Source organism: Dinoponera quadriceps, unplaced genomic scaffold, assembly GCF_001313825.1.
Source record: "Dinoponera quadriceps isolate SergipeBrazil2010 unplaced genomic scaffold, ASM131382v1 scaffold4498, whole genome shotgun sequence".
NCBI lineage: Eukaryota > Metazoa > Arthropoda > Insecta > Hymenoptera > Formicidae > Dinoponera > Dinoponera quadriceps.
This window is the reverse complement of record NW_014558471.1, coordinates 14,926-32,841: the sequence shown is the minus strand read 5'-3', so window position 1 is coordinate 32,841 and position 17,916 is coordinate 14,926. Positions and strand designations below refer to the sequence as shown.

General features: G+C 43.4%; 1 protein-coding gene across 1 annotated transcript; it reads right to left on the bottom strand.

Annotated features, from left to right (window-relative positions):
• Positions 1–6,332: 6,332 nt before the first annotated feature.
• LOC106749840 (annexin B11-like) lies at positions 6,333–7,683 on the bottom strand. The gene is made up of 2 exons (XM_014629691.1): positions 7,669–7,683; positions 6,333–7,166 (listed from the first exon to the last, which is right to left on the bottom strand). Exons 1-2 carry the CDS (start codon positions 7,681–7,683, stop codon positions 6,333–6,335), a joined length of 849 nt encoding a protein of 282 aa, XP_014485177.1.
• Between the last annotated feature and the right edge of the window lie 10,233 nt (positions 7,684–17,916).

Below are 17,916 nucleotides of genomic sequence, written 5' to 3'. Positions count from 1 at the left end.
GTTAGTATCGATGACTACCCGCGAGAATCGTAATCAGTGCCTTTGTCAGAAATTGTGGCATTTATAAGTGAACACCTAACGGCAATGGTACGAGGCCCATGACCCACGAGGCCAATAATCTGCAACACACTGCCACTCAAATGGTTGGCACGCTAGCTACGTGCTATTATATTACGCTCGAACGAAATTGGACTGCATCGGACGGCGAATGCGATAGGAGCGGCGATAGTCCGAGGACCCACATGGATGATCGCTTTTTCCCCTTTTCCAGGCAGGCATCGAATATCCTCGGAGGGCAGCTTCCCTTGAAAGCATCGATACGTAAGGCGACGATGGACACCAGCGCCTATTGGATAATACAGAAGACCAGAGCACCATGTAAGATAATTGTTCATTAACAATGAAAGAATCGATCGCACGATCTTCCGGATCAAAAGAGACAATTTAGGGATTAATAGCGCACGGTGAAGCGCGTTTCTAATGTCTGATAAATAAGTAATTCTACGACGTTCTGAACACGTTGTTCGTGTTATTTTGAAGAACGCTTATAAAGATTTCGTCGAGTAATTTTAATACTTCACGCTGTCATATCCGTAACATATGATACCGTGACATATGATATCAATTACAGAAACGAATAATTAACGAGAATTGAGATTAGGAATGTGCGGTATTAAGATTCTAATGTCTCGCGTAAAACATGTATTACGTCCGTTCTTTAAAAAGGTGCGGATTGGAATATTGATGGCGAGCATCACTTCGTAAAATCTCCGTTAAATGACAATGCTAGTCGCGCGAAGCTTACGAACGATATGATCACCGATATGTGCGTGAGGTCCGAATTAATTGAATGATCGGCATGGACGTACCCGTCCTGCTGTGACGGCAAAGCAGGGAGTGACAAGTAGCTCTCAATAACGTGATATGACATCGCGTGTCGTGGACAGGAAGGACCCTTTCAATGCAACCCTCGCTATTTCCTCGCTTTGGTCGAGTAATTTGCTTTCGAAGCAGAGGGATGAGATCGGAAGACGAGTCACCTGTCAATATATTAACTCGTTTCCGCGATACTGCGAATTATTATGGAACTGCGAGATAAAGCTTTTCATCGTTCGCCAGCTGTTTCGCGTGTCCGAAATATTTATAACCGTGTAGCAAAATTTCCCGCAATACATATTACTTTGGATGCTCCTGATTATGCCGGCCAAACGAAATTAGTACGGTCTCTTTGAATTCGTCGTTGATGTCAATTGGCGTGATGGATCCCATTAGAATATTTTATACCGACAACGAAAATTTCACGTGACTGTTGGACAATCGGTCAAATGCATTATCGTGGCCTACAAATATTTTAATAACGTTTTAATGTCGGGCGTAATCGGCATGCGCGAGTTGTTTTCGGGGCAAAAAAATATTGAAATTTTTTAACGCAACGTGTCGCATCGCGATAATATTTTATGTTCGTTTCACGACGTATAAACGTGTCATTTCCGTTATTTAGGGAGGAATTTGCAGCCGCGTCGGCGCGAATAATAGCATAAATCACATCGCAGCATTAGTCATTAACAAGTGATTAATTCTATAAATAAGGGTACGGAAGATTAGCATTCCGACGACTGTCCGCTGAGTATGATAAAGCATGACCTCCGAGCGAGAACGGTTACCGCATACAGAGTAGGATAAACGTAGGGTCCTGTCGGATGCTGGTTAGGTACTTGGCTTATCTATAATCGGTGCGTTGACAAGACATGACGCTAACATGAATTTGTAATTTGCAGCTATATGTTGATAAAAGATCACGCATTAAATATATAATAAATATTCAAACGGGTGGATATATCCATGTCGAAATTTTCATCTTGCATTCACCCTGCAAATTCCGTCGAATAAAAAATCTCGAATTAATATTATATTGGTGAAAAAAGAAAGATGTGTTTCAAAATTATTTAATATTAGATTATGTCAATATTCTACCTACATTTAATTTTTAATCTTGATTTCAATGAACAATGTATTTATTATGCAGTTTACTTAAGCGCAAATAGAGAGATAAACCGATATTGATTAATTGTTATATGCAAATAATGCGCTGTATATTATCCGTATTTGCAAAATTGCGACAGATACTACCATTCACCGTGAATTGCGATATAATTATTAATTGAGAAAAGGGAAGCCTGAAGAAGGATAGAGACTAAAACGACTTAGAACATTGTAATAACATTGTTCTCCGACGCAAGTCGCGACGTACATATTTTTTAGCGTCGCTCCGAAATGGGATAGAAAATAACCTGCGGAACGTTCTCGCCATTCGTCCTTCTCTTCATTGTTTTTGCAGAGAGGACGGAGGGCGATATATCATCTTCACGTCGCCGGCACAATATTCCATGCCGGTATAACGATATAAATTCTAATCGATACTCCGTCTGGCATTTAATCCTGTAACTTTCATACGGACGCCGTTTCATTGTTTACGAGTACAGTGACGGCGTGTTTACGGCGTGTTTTACCGTTTGAAAACAACCAATAAAACGGCGCTTCCTGTTCGCGGCGAGCCGTATCGACGGCCGAGCACAGCCTGCGACGCTGCAACCAGAATTGCGGCTTCGTTGTTGCCGCGAGCGGCGATCCGCTGCTTCTGAGAGGTCGACGTCGCGGTATAAAAAAATCGAGAGAAAGACTAGCCGAGTAGATAAAATGTTCAAAAATATCGACGTTAACTGCCGATTCGTTTGACTGCGACCGAGGAAGAAAACGCCGCGACCCGATGGCTGCGAAATGGCCATCGTAAATAGCGGGTTCGCGCCCCAAACATAAAACCCGAACGAGCCGGCTGAGCTTAAGGCGGACAGCCGTTTTGAAAAAACAGCAGTGCGCATAGCTTTATAAGCGTTATGCGCATATATCAGCCGCGTTAACTGCCGATATAAAATGCAAGGAAAAAGATTCGGACTACGCGTGCCCGTCGCGGTCAGATCTCGCTCGTTCGCGGTACCAGCTAGGTAGGTTACGATATTGTAATTAAATAGAGGCCGTATTTCACGGTGATTCACCGCCGCTAGACGAGTCGTTCGTGTCATTAACGCTTTACGGTGCCGCGACTTGTCGCGTCCAGATTGCAACGACGCGGCATTGTCGCGACGACAATTTTTCGGCTCCGTTATGCTACATTACGCGAATGCGCGCGATTTAGTGCTTCGCCGATATTTCATTCCAAAAAGAAGAAAGAGAGAGAAAAGGGAACGCCGCAGCGCGTTTTTCCTTCGCCCACTCCCGAATAATTTCGTGACATTTATCGCTCAAGGCTGCGCTCGTAAACAGCGAATACGGAGGCCCTATTCGGTATGTATCTAAGAGCGCACTATAAAGCGCGGCCCCATGAAAAGAATTCCGCGCTCTAGGATACGTTTAATGATGGATCGTAAAGAGTGAGCAGTAAATGATAATGATAGCGAGGCCTGTTCTATGAAAACGTTACTCGCGCTGCGAGTATCCCGGCAGTCCGTAACACGAGACTAATTTCTGTTTTTCCCGGTGCGCACGCCTTACGATGCCTTGGAATCTGCGTAATTAAGCTAGGGTCTCGCGAATAAATTTACATCGTCGGTAAATCCTTCACATTAGATAAATGCTCACAATTAGCTTCCACTCCCGCTGCGCGTTTTGGATTCGCGAGGCTGTCGCTCCGGTAATTAAATAATGTTGTTAGCAGCTGTTATAATTTCGCGTGAAAGTGGTATCCCTTTATTGTTAGTGCATTTTACCTATGCCTATTAATTATTACTTAAAATGAGTGTACGGGCGCTAATTATAAATCTGTAGTGTTCAACAAGTTCCATCGCGAAGTAGGTCGCTCAATATTCAAGGGATTTTGTGTATAAATTTCTCGTGTATTGCGCGGTATATCTGCTGCCAGGATAAAAGGAAGGTGACATATTTCGGAAATAATTACAAAACTGGCAAGAGTATTTGCTGTATTATTCATTATTCGACATAAAGCTACGTAGGATTTGTTTCAAAATTACCTATGCAAGGAAATGATTAATTAAGACTTTCAACTTATCGAATAAACTTTGTTTTCCTGTATAAGTTTGCTATATCTTCATACTTCTTTAACTGAGCTAATTTCACTGAAAACCGTAAGAAACAGACTTCGGGGTGATATCAGAGACGGCGGTTTAACGACACCGTAACCCTGGTCGTAGGTAGAAGGAATGCACTTCATTTCTGTACGGGATGCATAAAGGACCGTCCTTGTAGCCGGAAAAGCTCGGGTTAATTCAGAGGCCCGGCGAAAGTCGTAAAATAGTGCGTGACTGCCGGTTTTCCGGCGGGAAGGGGAAAGGAAAGCGCATACGTACGTAAGTACATGCGGATGTGTTTGCGGAGCATGTGGAGCTTTCTAGAGGAACTTGCGTGTGCACACGTGCAACGTGCTTGTACGTGGCCATGTGTATAGGATGTGTCAAAATCGTGTATTTCAATTACATCTTTGTTCAGCTCTTGAGCTTTAAGACCTTCCTTTAAATTTCACGGTAAACTATAATTAATCCCTCAATTATTCAATTGCATTGTTAAGCGACTCGATAATTGCTTTTATATTATTTTTCATTTTTTCTTTATTTATTACATTTCGGAACTTTAATCTATGAAAATCTTATCTTTAATAATTAAGCAGCCATAAATTGTTCAGGACTCAAAAGCAAAATCACTTCCACGCGTCTTAAATACCTGTTTAAGCTCTCTTGTTAAGATACGGTGGTTTTGAGAGACCCTATATAAGTAAGGACGGTCTAGTGGCTTACCTTGGATTCGGAGGGTAGGATTCTGCCGTGAGCGAGGCACGTACGTCTTCTACGACTAGAGAGATACCATTACGAAGATGACGGTAGGCAACTGAAAAAGTATACAACCGTTCAGGTTTTCCTATGCGAGACAGAGGAGAGGTTTGCTAAACATGAAGACGTTGCCGATACAAAGTTAGCATCCATAAGCGCCGTGTGCGTGCGGATAAATTCGGAGCATTTCGAATTCATTTCAATTTGCGTTCGCGCAGCTTATCGATGAGAAAGGTTAATAAGATAAGCGGTATAACGGTGGGTTATGTGAATGAAGCTGCAGCAAATATTCTCAGCAGAAGATAGAAATGAAAACATTCGTTCCAAGCACAAAACGAAAGCGTATCTCACATTTCGCACGGATAATAAACGATACATTCCTTATTACATATTCGTGATATATAAGTGAAATAATTCTTCACTTTATTATATATTTTGCTCGTTACCTCGTACCGATTTTTGATCGCTTTTTTTTTTTTCGTACGACTGTCTAGGCGTGTAATGCGAATTAGGGAGGGTGGAATCGGGCATTCTAGCGTAGTGCCGAGATCACAGCCGGAGGCGGTACGAAACGGTTATGTGGTTGTCGAGTCTGCTAAAGCACAAGGTCAAAGTTTCGGCAATTTGGGATGCGATGCGGGTAAGGAGGCAGCAACTTTAATCACTTTCGAATCGGGGTAAATCTACTCGCGTATCTCGAACCCGCAGCTTCACATCGCTTGTAGTTACTGCTTTATGAGAAGATTCGACTACAAGGGTATCGTGTCGAGGGGATGGGTAGGACAAATCAGCGGGCAGATTTAAATTAACAAATAGTTCAGGATTTATTGTCTCTTTTACAAAAATATAATTTCTCTAACATGCGACGCAGGTCTCTCTCATACATCTTTACGCTTTAATGGACGAATAAATATAGTTACACAAACAATTCCGCGCGTTTGATCGTATCATTCCGCCGGGAATACGATCTAGCTGTAAACATGCGAACGACACATCTTAAGAAAATCGTCAGCGGTTCTCTCTATTGCTTGTACCGTATTACCATAACAGGAAGTATTGAATAGATTCTCGCATTTCGTATCTCCATCACACGCCCCGGAAGATTATTCATCTCTCTGGACTTCGTATCGCGTTACTTTCGCGCCCTCGAAACGCATCACTCTCTCTTTCCCTCGTCACCCACGTTGAGCGCGCGAAAGTAAATGCCGGTGTACATACAGATGTGCGTGGTTGTGTGTGGGCACATATGTATATACCCCGTCTCGATCCCTTTCGTTTCGCGATTTTAGGCGGAATTTTAATCGAGGCCGCGACCTAGCGGACGTTTCGCTGCAGCCGCTGCGTGCGAGAATCCATAAATATCAAGTGAAACGCGGGACAAATGTATGCGGCGTGACTGCCGTGCGGTGTATCCAGGCTATTCGAAAACGGCAGATGTATCGCGTCGGCGTGCAAATCGAGACGTCGTTCGCAAAACGGATCTCTCGACGCGGCTTAATAGAATTTCTTCGCTGGTACTGGATACGAGTATCCGTCGGCGTGCCCACCCAGGTGGATATTCGCGCCATTGAAACCGTGGTCGTGATGCAGGATATGACCGATCCCGTGGCCGTGCCCGTCGATGTGGACATGGCGATCGAAGCCGGGATCGATGGATTCAGGAATGGGATATGAGTCGTGGATCAATCCAGGACCCGACACGTGCAGAGGTATGGGCGCGGGCACTGGTACCGGAATTGGTTGCGGGACCGGAATCGGTTGCGGGACTGGATGGGGCACGTGGACGGGGTGAGGCACCGGCACCGGGACGGGACGCGGCACGTTTACGGGTACGGTCTTCGTGACGACCACCGGCACTGGATGAGGCACTGGAACGGGCACGGGGCGTTTTACCTCGACGGGCACTGGATGCGGCACTGGCACGGGGACCTTGTGCGTCACGGGGACGGGATGGGGCACCGGCACCGGCACATGTACCACGCGATTCACTATCTGCGTCGGGTGGTGGAAATGTGCGAATCCGTGCCCGTATCCGTGACCGTATCCGTGACCGTATCCCAGATGGATGCCGCCGAAGCCTGGTCCAAATCCGTCATGAGCTATGATTCCGTGGCCGATTCCGTGGCCGATTCCGTGGCCGATCCCGTGGCCGATTCCGATCCCGTGGCCGATTCCGATCCCATGGCCGATTCCGTGTCCGTATCCATGACCGTAGCCGCCGTATCCGCCCGCGTATATCGACCCACCGTGCAGGAGGCCGCGTTTTTCGTGTTTCTTCTCTATTGCTGGTGCATCTCCGGCGAACACGGAGACGGCCAGCAGCAAGACCTAGAGGCGAACAGGCGCGTCGTTAGTTGTATCAGTAAAGAAGAGACGCGAATAACGCGTGCGTTATTATATCGCGGAAATCCGCGACTGTTCCGCGCAGTTGCATTAAGTTTAATCCGGGCCGATCGCGCCGCTCCGTGACCCGTAAAAAGCGCTTGTTTAGGCAAATGTACACGGATATGTGTACTTCGTGCAAATATTTGAAACCCGTAAGGGATTAACTAAAAACTCAATATGCAAACAAGGTAGAAAGATTAAATAAAAATAGACGCGTTACAATAAAAATGATGTAGCCACTCAATCGCGTTACGATGCACTTTATCTGCGAATGAAAAAAAAATAGAATAGAACAGTCCAACCACCGAAATGTTACGGAACTGCGCTTTTCAATCGGGCGTTATTACACTTAATCGCTGCAACAAACGCTAAAATTTTACGTGGCACTCGTGGCTTTACGCGGTCTACCAGAGGCGAAAACTCGCCGAGAAACTTCAGTACTCACTAAGAATGTCTTCATAGTGAACGTAGGAAGAAGAGATGGACCTGAATGTGCTTGGTGTCAACGATTCCACGGTTTTTATACTGATGGAACTACTTTCACTAGATAGTCGCTACAACACGCCCTCTGATCTGGACCACAGACCTCCTTTTGAGCTTCGAAATTCTGACGTAACTAATCATTCATGTGAAGATACTGGAAAGTCGAATTGGCTAGGCAAGTTGACATGAAAAATATGCATAAGCTACTCAGCATCCATTTCTTCACGAGTCATATATAAAATTCATATAATTAACGCGTGTCTGAATTTCTTAATACTTTTACTACTTTTGCGTAAGTAATTTGGCGATTTGTACATATATGAACTTATGTTATAAATCAAGAACGTGTGCGAAGTTGTAAAAATCAAATGAGGTTTGTAACACATACGCTCGTCAGCGCGAGCTGAAGTTAAAATAACATTCTTGTCCGCATATTTGTTAGCGCGTTTCATTGTCGGTCTTGATAGCAAGCTTTGTTAATTGAATCGCACTTGTATCGCTATCATCAACGATATTTTTTCTGGTATCTGGAAATGTCATTTCCACGTACCACGATTATTTTCAACGTTTCAGCATATAACGGTTCAATGCACATATAGAACGTAAAAATGTTTTCCGGATGTGTCTCGCTCGAATCGTACAATCTTATCGGACATTGCGCTTTCAATAGAAATAAAGGGGTATAAAATTACGATCATTCTCTCCCTCTCCAATTCTTGTCGATGAATTTCCTTCCATCGCAAAAGTTTTAGACATTAACGAATTACACGTATACACGTACAATCTTTATACGTGACAACGTACCTATGCAAGTGAGTTTATATTCAAGCCATTGATTTCGAATCGTTGAATGCGTGATGCAACACCGTTGAAGAACTCCGTTAACGTCCGGCCTAAAGTACTTTATAAACGCGTAAAATAGCGAAAGCAAATTTTTTTTTTTCAGAAATTGCCTTATAATCTCCATTATCCCGACGAAAAGTAACAATGAGCGATGAATTTCTTTCGCGACGATACACACGTGAATCGACGATGACAGTTACAAGAGACGCGTTACCTAACACCATAACCTCCTGCGCCTCCTGCGTTTAACTCCTTTCCAGTTGCTTTATTTGCCGTGGTCAACCGGTAATTGCCCTTTTACTTACAGTTTAAACGTCGGCAGCGCGCTCGTCCGGGACAATAAATCGGTAACCATACGGCGACAATTAGCAACGTCTCGTTGAGCGCGTTGTGAGAACCGGGCGCCGTTTCACAGTCTCGTAGTCCTAATTTCCTTACTTGAGAATTAATTGGACTTACCGCACAGAGAGATCCAATATTCCTGCCGAGCGTGCATAGTTCAAAGCGTAGGCGAGTATTACTGCAACCGATGACGCATTGTCCGCCGCTCGATTTTACTTTTACAAAAATGGAAAATGTTCTCTATGAGATTTCGCTCGAGGACAGAAACGTAAAATTCCCTATCAGCGCGAATAACCTGCTGAAATAGTTAAAATATTCAACATCTCGATTCATTAATCATAACTCATTAATCGAGTGGAAAAGAGGAGAATTGGGTAAAGGCAAGTTGGCGTGTCTTTTATTTTTAATTTCATAATCAGCAACGTATGGCCAAATATCGAACGTCTTGTGCCCGGTCACCGATACGCTCACGTGATTTATGTCCCGGAAAAACAGACACGAAAGAAAACGTATTTTCTCTTAAGATCGCGCCACTTGAACCAGCGGCTGTCGCATCCGAGCGACGAGGCGCGTATTTAGCTGCTGGCCAAGTGCCCTCTCATAATTAGCAGTTTCCGAAAGATTTCCACTGGCAGTCCGCTGGCGGGCGCCGTCAGGATTTATCCGCGTCATCCTTTTTATTCGGGTATTCGCGAGCGAGCTGCCGAGAAAAAGAGCAGAAAGTAAATGGAGACATATTCCTGTAAGGGCGCGCTCGCGAAGTACGGTCGATGCAGAGCGGGAGCTAATGTCAGAGATTAGAGGTAATCCGTTCTCGCTGGCAATCGTCGAGAAGGATCCTACCTCGTTCGCAACCGGCGCTGCTTCGATCTAGATACTGCAGGCACTGTCGCAGCCTCGTAGGTCCTCTCTCCTTACTTCGCGACTGCCGGGCTGAGGGGCTCTCCTTCCGCCCCTTTTTCGCCGGCAGATACATTAGAAGGAATTACGGAGAGCGTTTCGAGTGACGCGAGCATTAAGACCGCGCAAGACACGGCACCGGCGGTAATTACACTAATTACGGAGTCGTTAGGATTCTTTATAAATACTGCACTTTTGTTGTCGTTGTTTTTTCCCCTCTCTCTCTCTCTCTCTCTATGTTTCTCTCGTTCCTTTTTTACCTCGCAACCGCTGTACAAGCGCGAGCTTCGGAAGCGACCACGAAAGGAACGTACGCCGACAGCTTTATGGAAAATTCTGCGGCTGTGCGGTCCTTGTTACCCTCGCCACGGACTAGTTCCTTCTTGCATTTACCGTTACTACCTGGAAGCTAGTATATGCAGCGACACGCGATGCGAGATGTAAGAAAACCTTTTTCTACAGCGCTACTGCGTTTCCTGCGGAATTTCGAGACGGCTTTGTCGTATCAGTATTAGGAGCAAGAGACGAGTAGTTTTTTTCCGAATAATAAAAGTTTCAGGTTCTCTAATTTAATCTTAGATCAGATATTTTCACTCCAAATGAAATTCGGATATATGGACACATCGTAAATATATCGTCGACTTTCATGTTTTATCCTTCTCTACTTTCACTAAACCAGTCTCCGAAGAAATCAAAAATATGCACCTGTGAACTCGTTGACACTTCTTGAAGCCCGGCCATAAAGCTTAACCACACATATGAATAATTAATATATTTCGCTAATTGATACGGCAGATACAGGGGCAGATTATATCAAATCGGTTACCTCGTTCACAAAATTCGAAATATTCTGTAATGTAAATACGATTTCGCTTGTAAAACTGTTCGATATCTTTATATTTAAATATATACACGAAAGAAAAGAGAACATAGATATACATATATAAATAATATAATACGGGAGCTACATTATATATATATGTACAAGCGTTGGCACAATATTCAGTAGAAAGAAATAGTTTAAACTAGCATGAGGATCGCACAAGTTCCGCCAGCTATAAGACGAGCAAAATATAAGTAAAATTATAAATATTTATCACTTTGAACTGCTGTAAAATATAACCGAAGTGTGGCCATCGAAATTCAACGGGGGATGCTTGCACAAGTGTTTCGCTTGCGAGTATAAACGTGAAACGTAAAATCATCCACAGAACATGAATAAGTCGAGCCGCCGGTAAATCAAGATGCTTATGAAACGCACCTCGTACAGATGCGTTCTATAAATCAGGGGCGATTACACGACAAAATATCGCGCGTCGCATCTTGACACGCGCCTTTCCATTCGGGAATAACGTACTTTCGCGAACGCTCCGAAGTTCGTAAACCTCTTTCGCGGATTCGTACGTCGACATTGTTTTACGGCGTGTGGGGTGGTAAAGACGACGACGGCGACTACGACGGGATGGAGAACGACGGGCGTCGAGCCGGCGGTGATGCGAGAGCGCGACGGGGGGAAAGTCGATTCTGCGGCCGTCGAAATAAAAACTTTTCTCCGCCGAGTTTTCCGCGCGACTCATCTCGAACGCGTTCCCGGGCGCGGCGGTGATCCTGACGTTCCGCGCAAATTGCAGCCGCCGACAATCAAACTTATCCGCCGTGCGAGGCACCTAAAACGCGGGCGACTTCGTAATCGCGTGTCGTTTGCGCGACGCACCCCTCGTTGCAGCCTGCGGGGATCCGCATTTTTAAAAGATGGAAGAAGAATCTCGCGTTCCGTCCTTTCCTCGCAATCCGCAGATACTTCATGCCGTGATTGCTTGTTCTCGAGATATACCCGCGTATAACTTTGATTCCGGAATCGAACGCGACCTCCCGCGGCAATAAAAGTCGCGGTGGACGGTAAAATCGTGCTGTCGAGGTGTAATAAAGTAATACTTCGCCGAGGTAAACAAACGTTATTGGTTTCCGGACTACAGATACGAAATCACCACGGGATTCTTTTCGCTGCTTTTGCAAACATCGGTCGGATTAACGAAAGATCGAGCAGGTGCGCGGCCTTCTGCGGTGACACAGGCATTATCACATTCTTATCGAGACGTTCAATCATTCCATCCAGTTGGATTACTCGGATTACGCATTTATTTTCAAAGGAGACCCAGATTTACGATACTTGGTTCTCTCTCAAGCTTTGAACGTTAAATATGCAAGATATTCTTGAAAAAAGTACGTCTGCAAGACGGTGAATTTTATTTCTTCTTTTTTTTCGTAAACCGATTCGAGAGGAGATCGTTCCTCGGGATCTCACAGTAATCCAAAATCTCGGAGAGGATCATTTTATACATCGGGATATACGCACGTAAGTGCGCGTATAAATGATGCCGTCGAGCAATTCGTAGTACTCGCAAACGTTCCTGTGTCGCTTTTTGCCAGGTCTGCGTCGCGGATCGGTCGGTCGACACCGCCACGCTTGTGACGCGTCACGACGGAAGTGGTGAGTTTTTGTAAATTGCCAACGACTCGCGGAATTGCCCCATAACCAAAATGAATTCTAGAAGGTCGCGTCGAGGTGAATGCTGCTGCAGGCTCTGCGAAATCGAGCTCTCGGAGCGGCCTCGCATCGGCTGGTAATCGTATTAAAAGGGGTGAAGCACCCAAGATCGAAACTTTCGCGAGCGAGGTAACGCGTAAAGAGAAAATGGGAATGGGTGAGAGTGAGGGGAACAAGAGGGAACGAGGGCGGGCGGTAAAAGAGGGACGGCAGAGAAGAAGAGACAGAGGGGAGAAAATAATGGAGGAGAGAGCCTCGACCGAGAGCGACGGGCTCGCCTCGCTTTGAGAGTCCGTCCTGAGGACTTCTTTTAGGAATTTCGTCGCGGCAGAGCCGCCCGTCGCTTTATCCTTCGTGACTAACGGAGCGTTAATCCTCGAAACGAATCACTAAAAAACAGTTTATTTTACGTCGTACGGCGGCTGCGGATATTCTTTCAGAAGCGAGACTACGCCGATATCCGATAAAAGGAGGAACGTAAGGACGAGTATTGATTCTTTAATCGCTTAAACCGGTGCCGAGAAAAGAAATATTCCTTCTGAAATAATATATTTCCGCAACATATATATATATATATATATATATATACTTTTTCTCAGTAATGCGCATGTTTGATCAGGAATCCGGGTATCCGGCCGTCCAATTTGTGTATTTACTACGAATATTTTTTATCAAAAGACCGTAGTAATTTCTCCGCTTTTAACTTGAAGAGGGATGCAGGTATTTGGTAGTTTGATGATCTGCTTGGTTTAAATTGGAACTATTTTTCTCAGTTTTCTTTTTTAGGTTATTATATAACAAATTATTTTTACAATACTGTTTTAGGAAAAATTCTTTAAATTGCTTATTACTTTAATACGGAAGCCGCATAATTAATAACTATTCATTATCGTTTTTTAATTTCACGTATCAATTAAAGTTCAAAATCGCACGAGATTTAATGCAACGTTTTCGAAATTTCTAATATTTCCAACAATATCTCTGTTCCCAATTGCTATCGATCTTTAAGCAGATTGTGATATAATCGCTTTCATCAAACTACCGCAATTAAAAATATATTCATTTCACTTGAAAACCAAGAGACGCGGAAGCTCTCGAGTCCCTCAGACTAACGCAAGTTTGTGCTTTTCGTCCGGAATTGTCTGAAAGGAGAAAACGATATTAACTCACGCCCATAAATAACACGTAAGAAAATCTTTAACACATTGTTGCTACTCTGTGTGTATGTTTCGTATTAATACACGTTAACACCATCCTCGATGCTGCGCGAGCAAGGAAGGAAGCTCGTGGGAAAATTCGAGAAACTTTTGGCGAACCCGCATTCGCTCTCCGGCGTTATACCGTTACAACTCGTTACGGCATCCAGCATCATGAGAGCTTCATTGTCAAGCTCTGCACCCTAGACATCGTGGACTGATGCCTCAGCTTAATTGGAGTGTTACATACTCCGTTTTCTCCCCCGGTCGTTTCACCTCGTTTCTCTCCTCGCTCTTGTTGCGAGCCGCGCGCGTCTCTCTGAACTTGTCACAAATTCGACGAGGTGTTGCTACCTGCTGGATCTGGAATAATTGTATAAACGTTTAACTTCTACCTCGCGACGCTCGTCATCATTATCTGGAACGCCAGCTTGACGAACGTTCCGAGAAACGTCGCGATCTTGCTGTAGCGAGACGAGAGATAATCTTGGCGCGATGTATTATTATGTATTAGTATATACGCATAAGCGCGAACGTTGTCTTTCGTCTTTTTTAATCTCATTTCCTTATCAAACACACAAGATGTATTGCACAATAATGTCGCATGTTTCAACGTAACGCTATTCACTGTGTCATCGTATAACGCGTGTCACCGTGTGCTTATCGTGACTGAAGACACCGAATTTTCGTTAAGTAATTAATCAAAGATTTGTAATGGTCCAAACAATTAATATACGAACGTACTATTTCTCTTACCCCGAAAACAAAGAGAATTCTCGACACTCAGCACAATGTCGTAATGATCGCAGTATCCTGTCATTCGAGAACATTCGTGAAAGCGTTCGCAATATCGCTCGTTGGATGATGATTTATTGCTGCAAACGGAGCCTTAAATGGCGTCAAAAAATTGGGATATATCGGTGTTTTTACCGCTGAAAAGGTTTCGTGACTGGCGATTAATTACGTCCCATTTGACATATGGGAAAAAACAAATTTTTATGGAGATATATATTTAATGTTGAAAATTAAGCAGCGCCGAAATACGTGGCGATCGGCAATTTTTTTACGTCAACGAAAAAGTGGTTTTAATTTTCGATATTATTCATGAATATTTCTCGTGAAATCAAAGTGCTTTTCACCAAATAATAGCGAATATGAAATATGAGAGAAAGGTTGTGTAAAAATGTAATTCTCTACGCGTATCGGTCGCTCTTAAACATAGATCTTCACAGATTTTCGCACGAGGCTACTAAAAAAAAGCAGACGTAGCTTGCCTCCTTGTTTCTAGCTTTCGTTTAGATTGAGCAGAAGCGTCGAGATGAAAGTAACGATCGTTACTTTTCGCACGGCAGCGACATAAATTCGAATTGCTACGACAGCGCAGGCAGGGTGCTTTTCTTTTTCCAGCGCAACCCTCGACGTAACCCTCAAACCCGATTAAACAAGAGTAAAAGGAACGGCTCGTAGACGCATAATTAAAAGACTCGACGCCGAGTCTAAGGATATCGCTTACCCTTCTCAGAAAAAGGAAAACAGAAAAATAGTGAAATTTGGGCTATTGACTCTAAGGGCTTGCGATAGCCAAGGAAGAGTGCGTCTCACGCGACGACGACTCGTTTTAATTAAATGTCTGTAATTACATTTCCCGCTAATTACCGCGCGCTACCCTCAGGAGCGCTGTACTGCTCAGTCAAAAGAAAATTGGGGCCTCGCCAAACTTTTCGTCGGATGCCCTTTTTTCTTCGTCCTCGTCTGATGGCGTCGAACGGCTGCCGTAAGTATCGGGTCTCTTTACGAACGTTCTGGCGCGTACTTACGCGACAAGTCGCGCGACTCACCTCGATTGTCTGCACGCTTCGATGCGATGCCGAATGAGTCAGATCGTCGACACGTTCTCTCCTTACCTTGCGTTACTAAAAACGCGTGTTGCTCCAAAAAGCAAAATGTCTTCTCAAACCAAACGCGTCGACTTTTATGGATTTACTAATTCGACCGGAATAATTAATTATAATTAAGTCTTTTGATTTGTGGTGACTTACCGAAATTACCATTGAACGAGTCAACTGTTTTGCTTCTAATAGTATTGATCTATCTCTTTATTCCCTTCGTCTCTCTCTCTCTCTCTCTCTCTTTCCCGATCTCGTTCTGAGCGTAGCTTCAGCAGACGAAATACATAAGATTACATGGAGTACTATATACTGTGCTCCCGGAGTCTCAGACAACACTAACTTGAATTCCATTTAACACTCCAGATGATACCATTCTGCCTCACCTCCTTTCCTCATCGATCTATTACGCGTTCTATGGCGTACAATTACCAGCAGGAACAGACTGGTTTGCCTTACTACGTGCATGAATTTACTCTTGCATTAACTGTCGAGAATAATGCCGTTCGCGCTATAACAACTAAATCACGAGAACTGCTTCCACCATTTGTCGATCGTTAACGTGCTCAGAGCTAACTCTCGATCATTAATGCGCCGGAAGAGCCGTTTCAACATCCACGAAGCACCTGTTTACGATCTGGGACACGGCCTCCAAGCACGTTTGGATATGGAGGCCGTCGGAGAGATTAATTATACAGATTTTATTCATTAATACGTTTCTTTAACTAGATGCAAAACGACGCGACATTTAATGTTTATCGGGAAGATTCGTTGAGACCGCGATCGGAGCCCGGGCGTTTTATGACAAACCGGATTTCTAATTTATTAATTCCACGGAATCTAGTCGATTCATAAACGACAAACGAAGCCAATAAATATATCTATACTTGGAATAATGAATGAGCCGTGGAATATATTTTTTTCGGGTGCGTGTATAGCGGAGCTTGATAAATCGAGACAACTTTTACCTCGCATCGTGGCGAAAATATCGGTAGTATCGCGTGAGTGCTCGAGACTGATTAAACGTTAATTCATGAATCTTGGAGTTCGTGAGATTGCGAGAGAAACGATGGGTAAACGATTGATTCGAAAATCCGCAACGAGAAAGTAATTCTCGCATTTTCGCCTTATCGCGGTGCGCGTTTCGCGTTAGTAGAAGACTATCGTCACACGTAATTACTGTACTTTTCACAGTGGAAGTAACTTTGCATCATAATAAAAAATTACTTTAGAGTCATTTAATGTTTAACAAGGTAATGAATAACTAAGTTTCTTGTGGACGTTGAAATTACAGTTTATAAATTACTTTCCGAGAGAGACGCAAACTGGTCATAGAAGTTTCCGCTCTACTATTGTGCAAAGTTACTCCTACGAAGGCTAAGTAAGCCCATATGAGAGCACTTAAATAGAAATTTTAGTCTTAAGCTTTCCTTCGATAAGTGTAAAAGCATTGTTCTTTTACAGTTTTCAGAATCAATTTTATATTACCATTATGAAAAATATCTTTAATTAAATATTTATTTTTTAATTTATTTATACATACACACATATTATGCGTACACGTCTGACAGTGCTAATTTTTTTTTTAATTATTCACATTTATCGACATTTAAAAGGCAAAATACACATGTAGAAAAAAATCGATCGATTATTCTTTTATTTTATAACAAAATCTAATCAATTACAGATCATTACCGCATTTAATCCTTTCTGTCTCACGTTGTCTAATAAAAACTAACGATGCGACACGAGCTTAGGGCCAAGGAGAGGGGATAAGGCGAGCCAAAACTTGTTTCGAAAGAGCGGTCGAAAGTGTAAGCAGGTATCTGTGTACGATCGAACCTGAGAAACGCGGAAGTCTACGAATTCCACATAATTTGTGAAAGTAATCCGCGCAATTTGCAGTATCCACCGACAGTCGCATAGTTTCGTACTCTATGGCGGAACCGACCGCATTACATCGCATATTTGGTCACATAATAGCACCTTCCATCGGTAGCAGCCCCGTACGTGAAATTAATATGATTAGATTAGACATTTTTATCCTGACATAACTAAATTAATATATGTATAATATAGAGAGGTCAGGGCAAATTAATAGCAAGAATAATTAACAGGGAGATCAGTCCACGTATTATTAGCTTCCGAACAATTTGAATATGATGAATTCCAATCAGTTTCACGAATTGAAAGTTTGTTAATTACAAATGATAATTATAAACATGTTAATTGAATGCGACGATCGTCAGAGTTCTCGTTTCGACGATTGACTCATTTCCGTGTGCAATTTGCGAACGATATTGCGGCGTGCATCTTGGAAAAATATTTTCCGACAGTTCGTGCACAAACGACCACTATTTTACATCATTAAGTTACATAGTGATCGGAAAGAAACGAGCATAAACATGTTTTTTGCATGTTTTATCGTAGTAACGACGCGGAGGGTTATATAATTCTACGATAACAAGCGAAAATGTTTACGGAAACATCGTCCT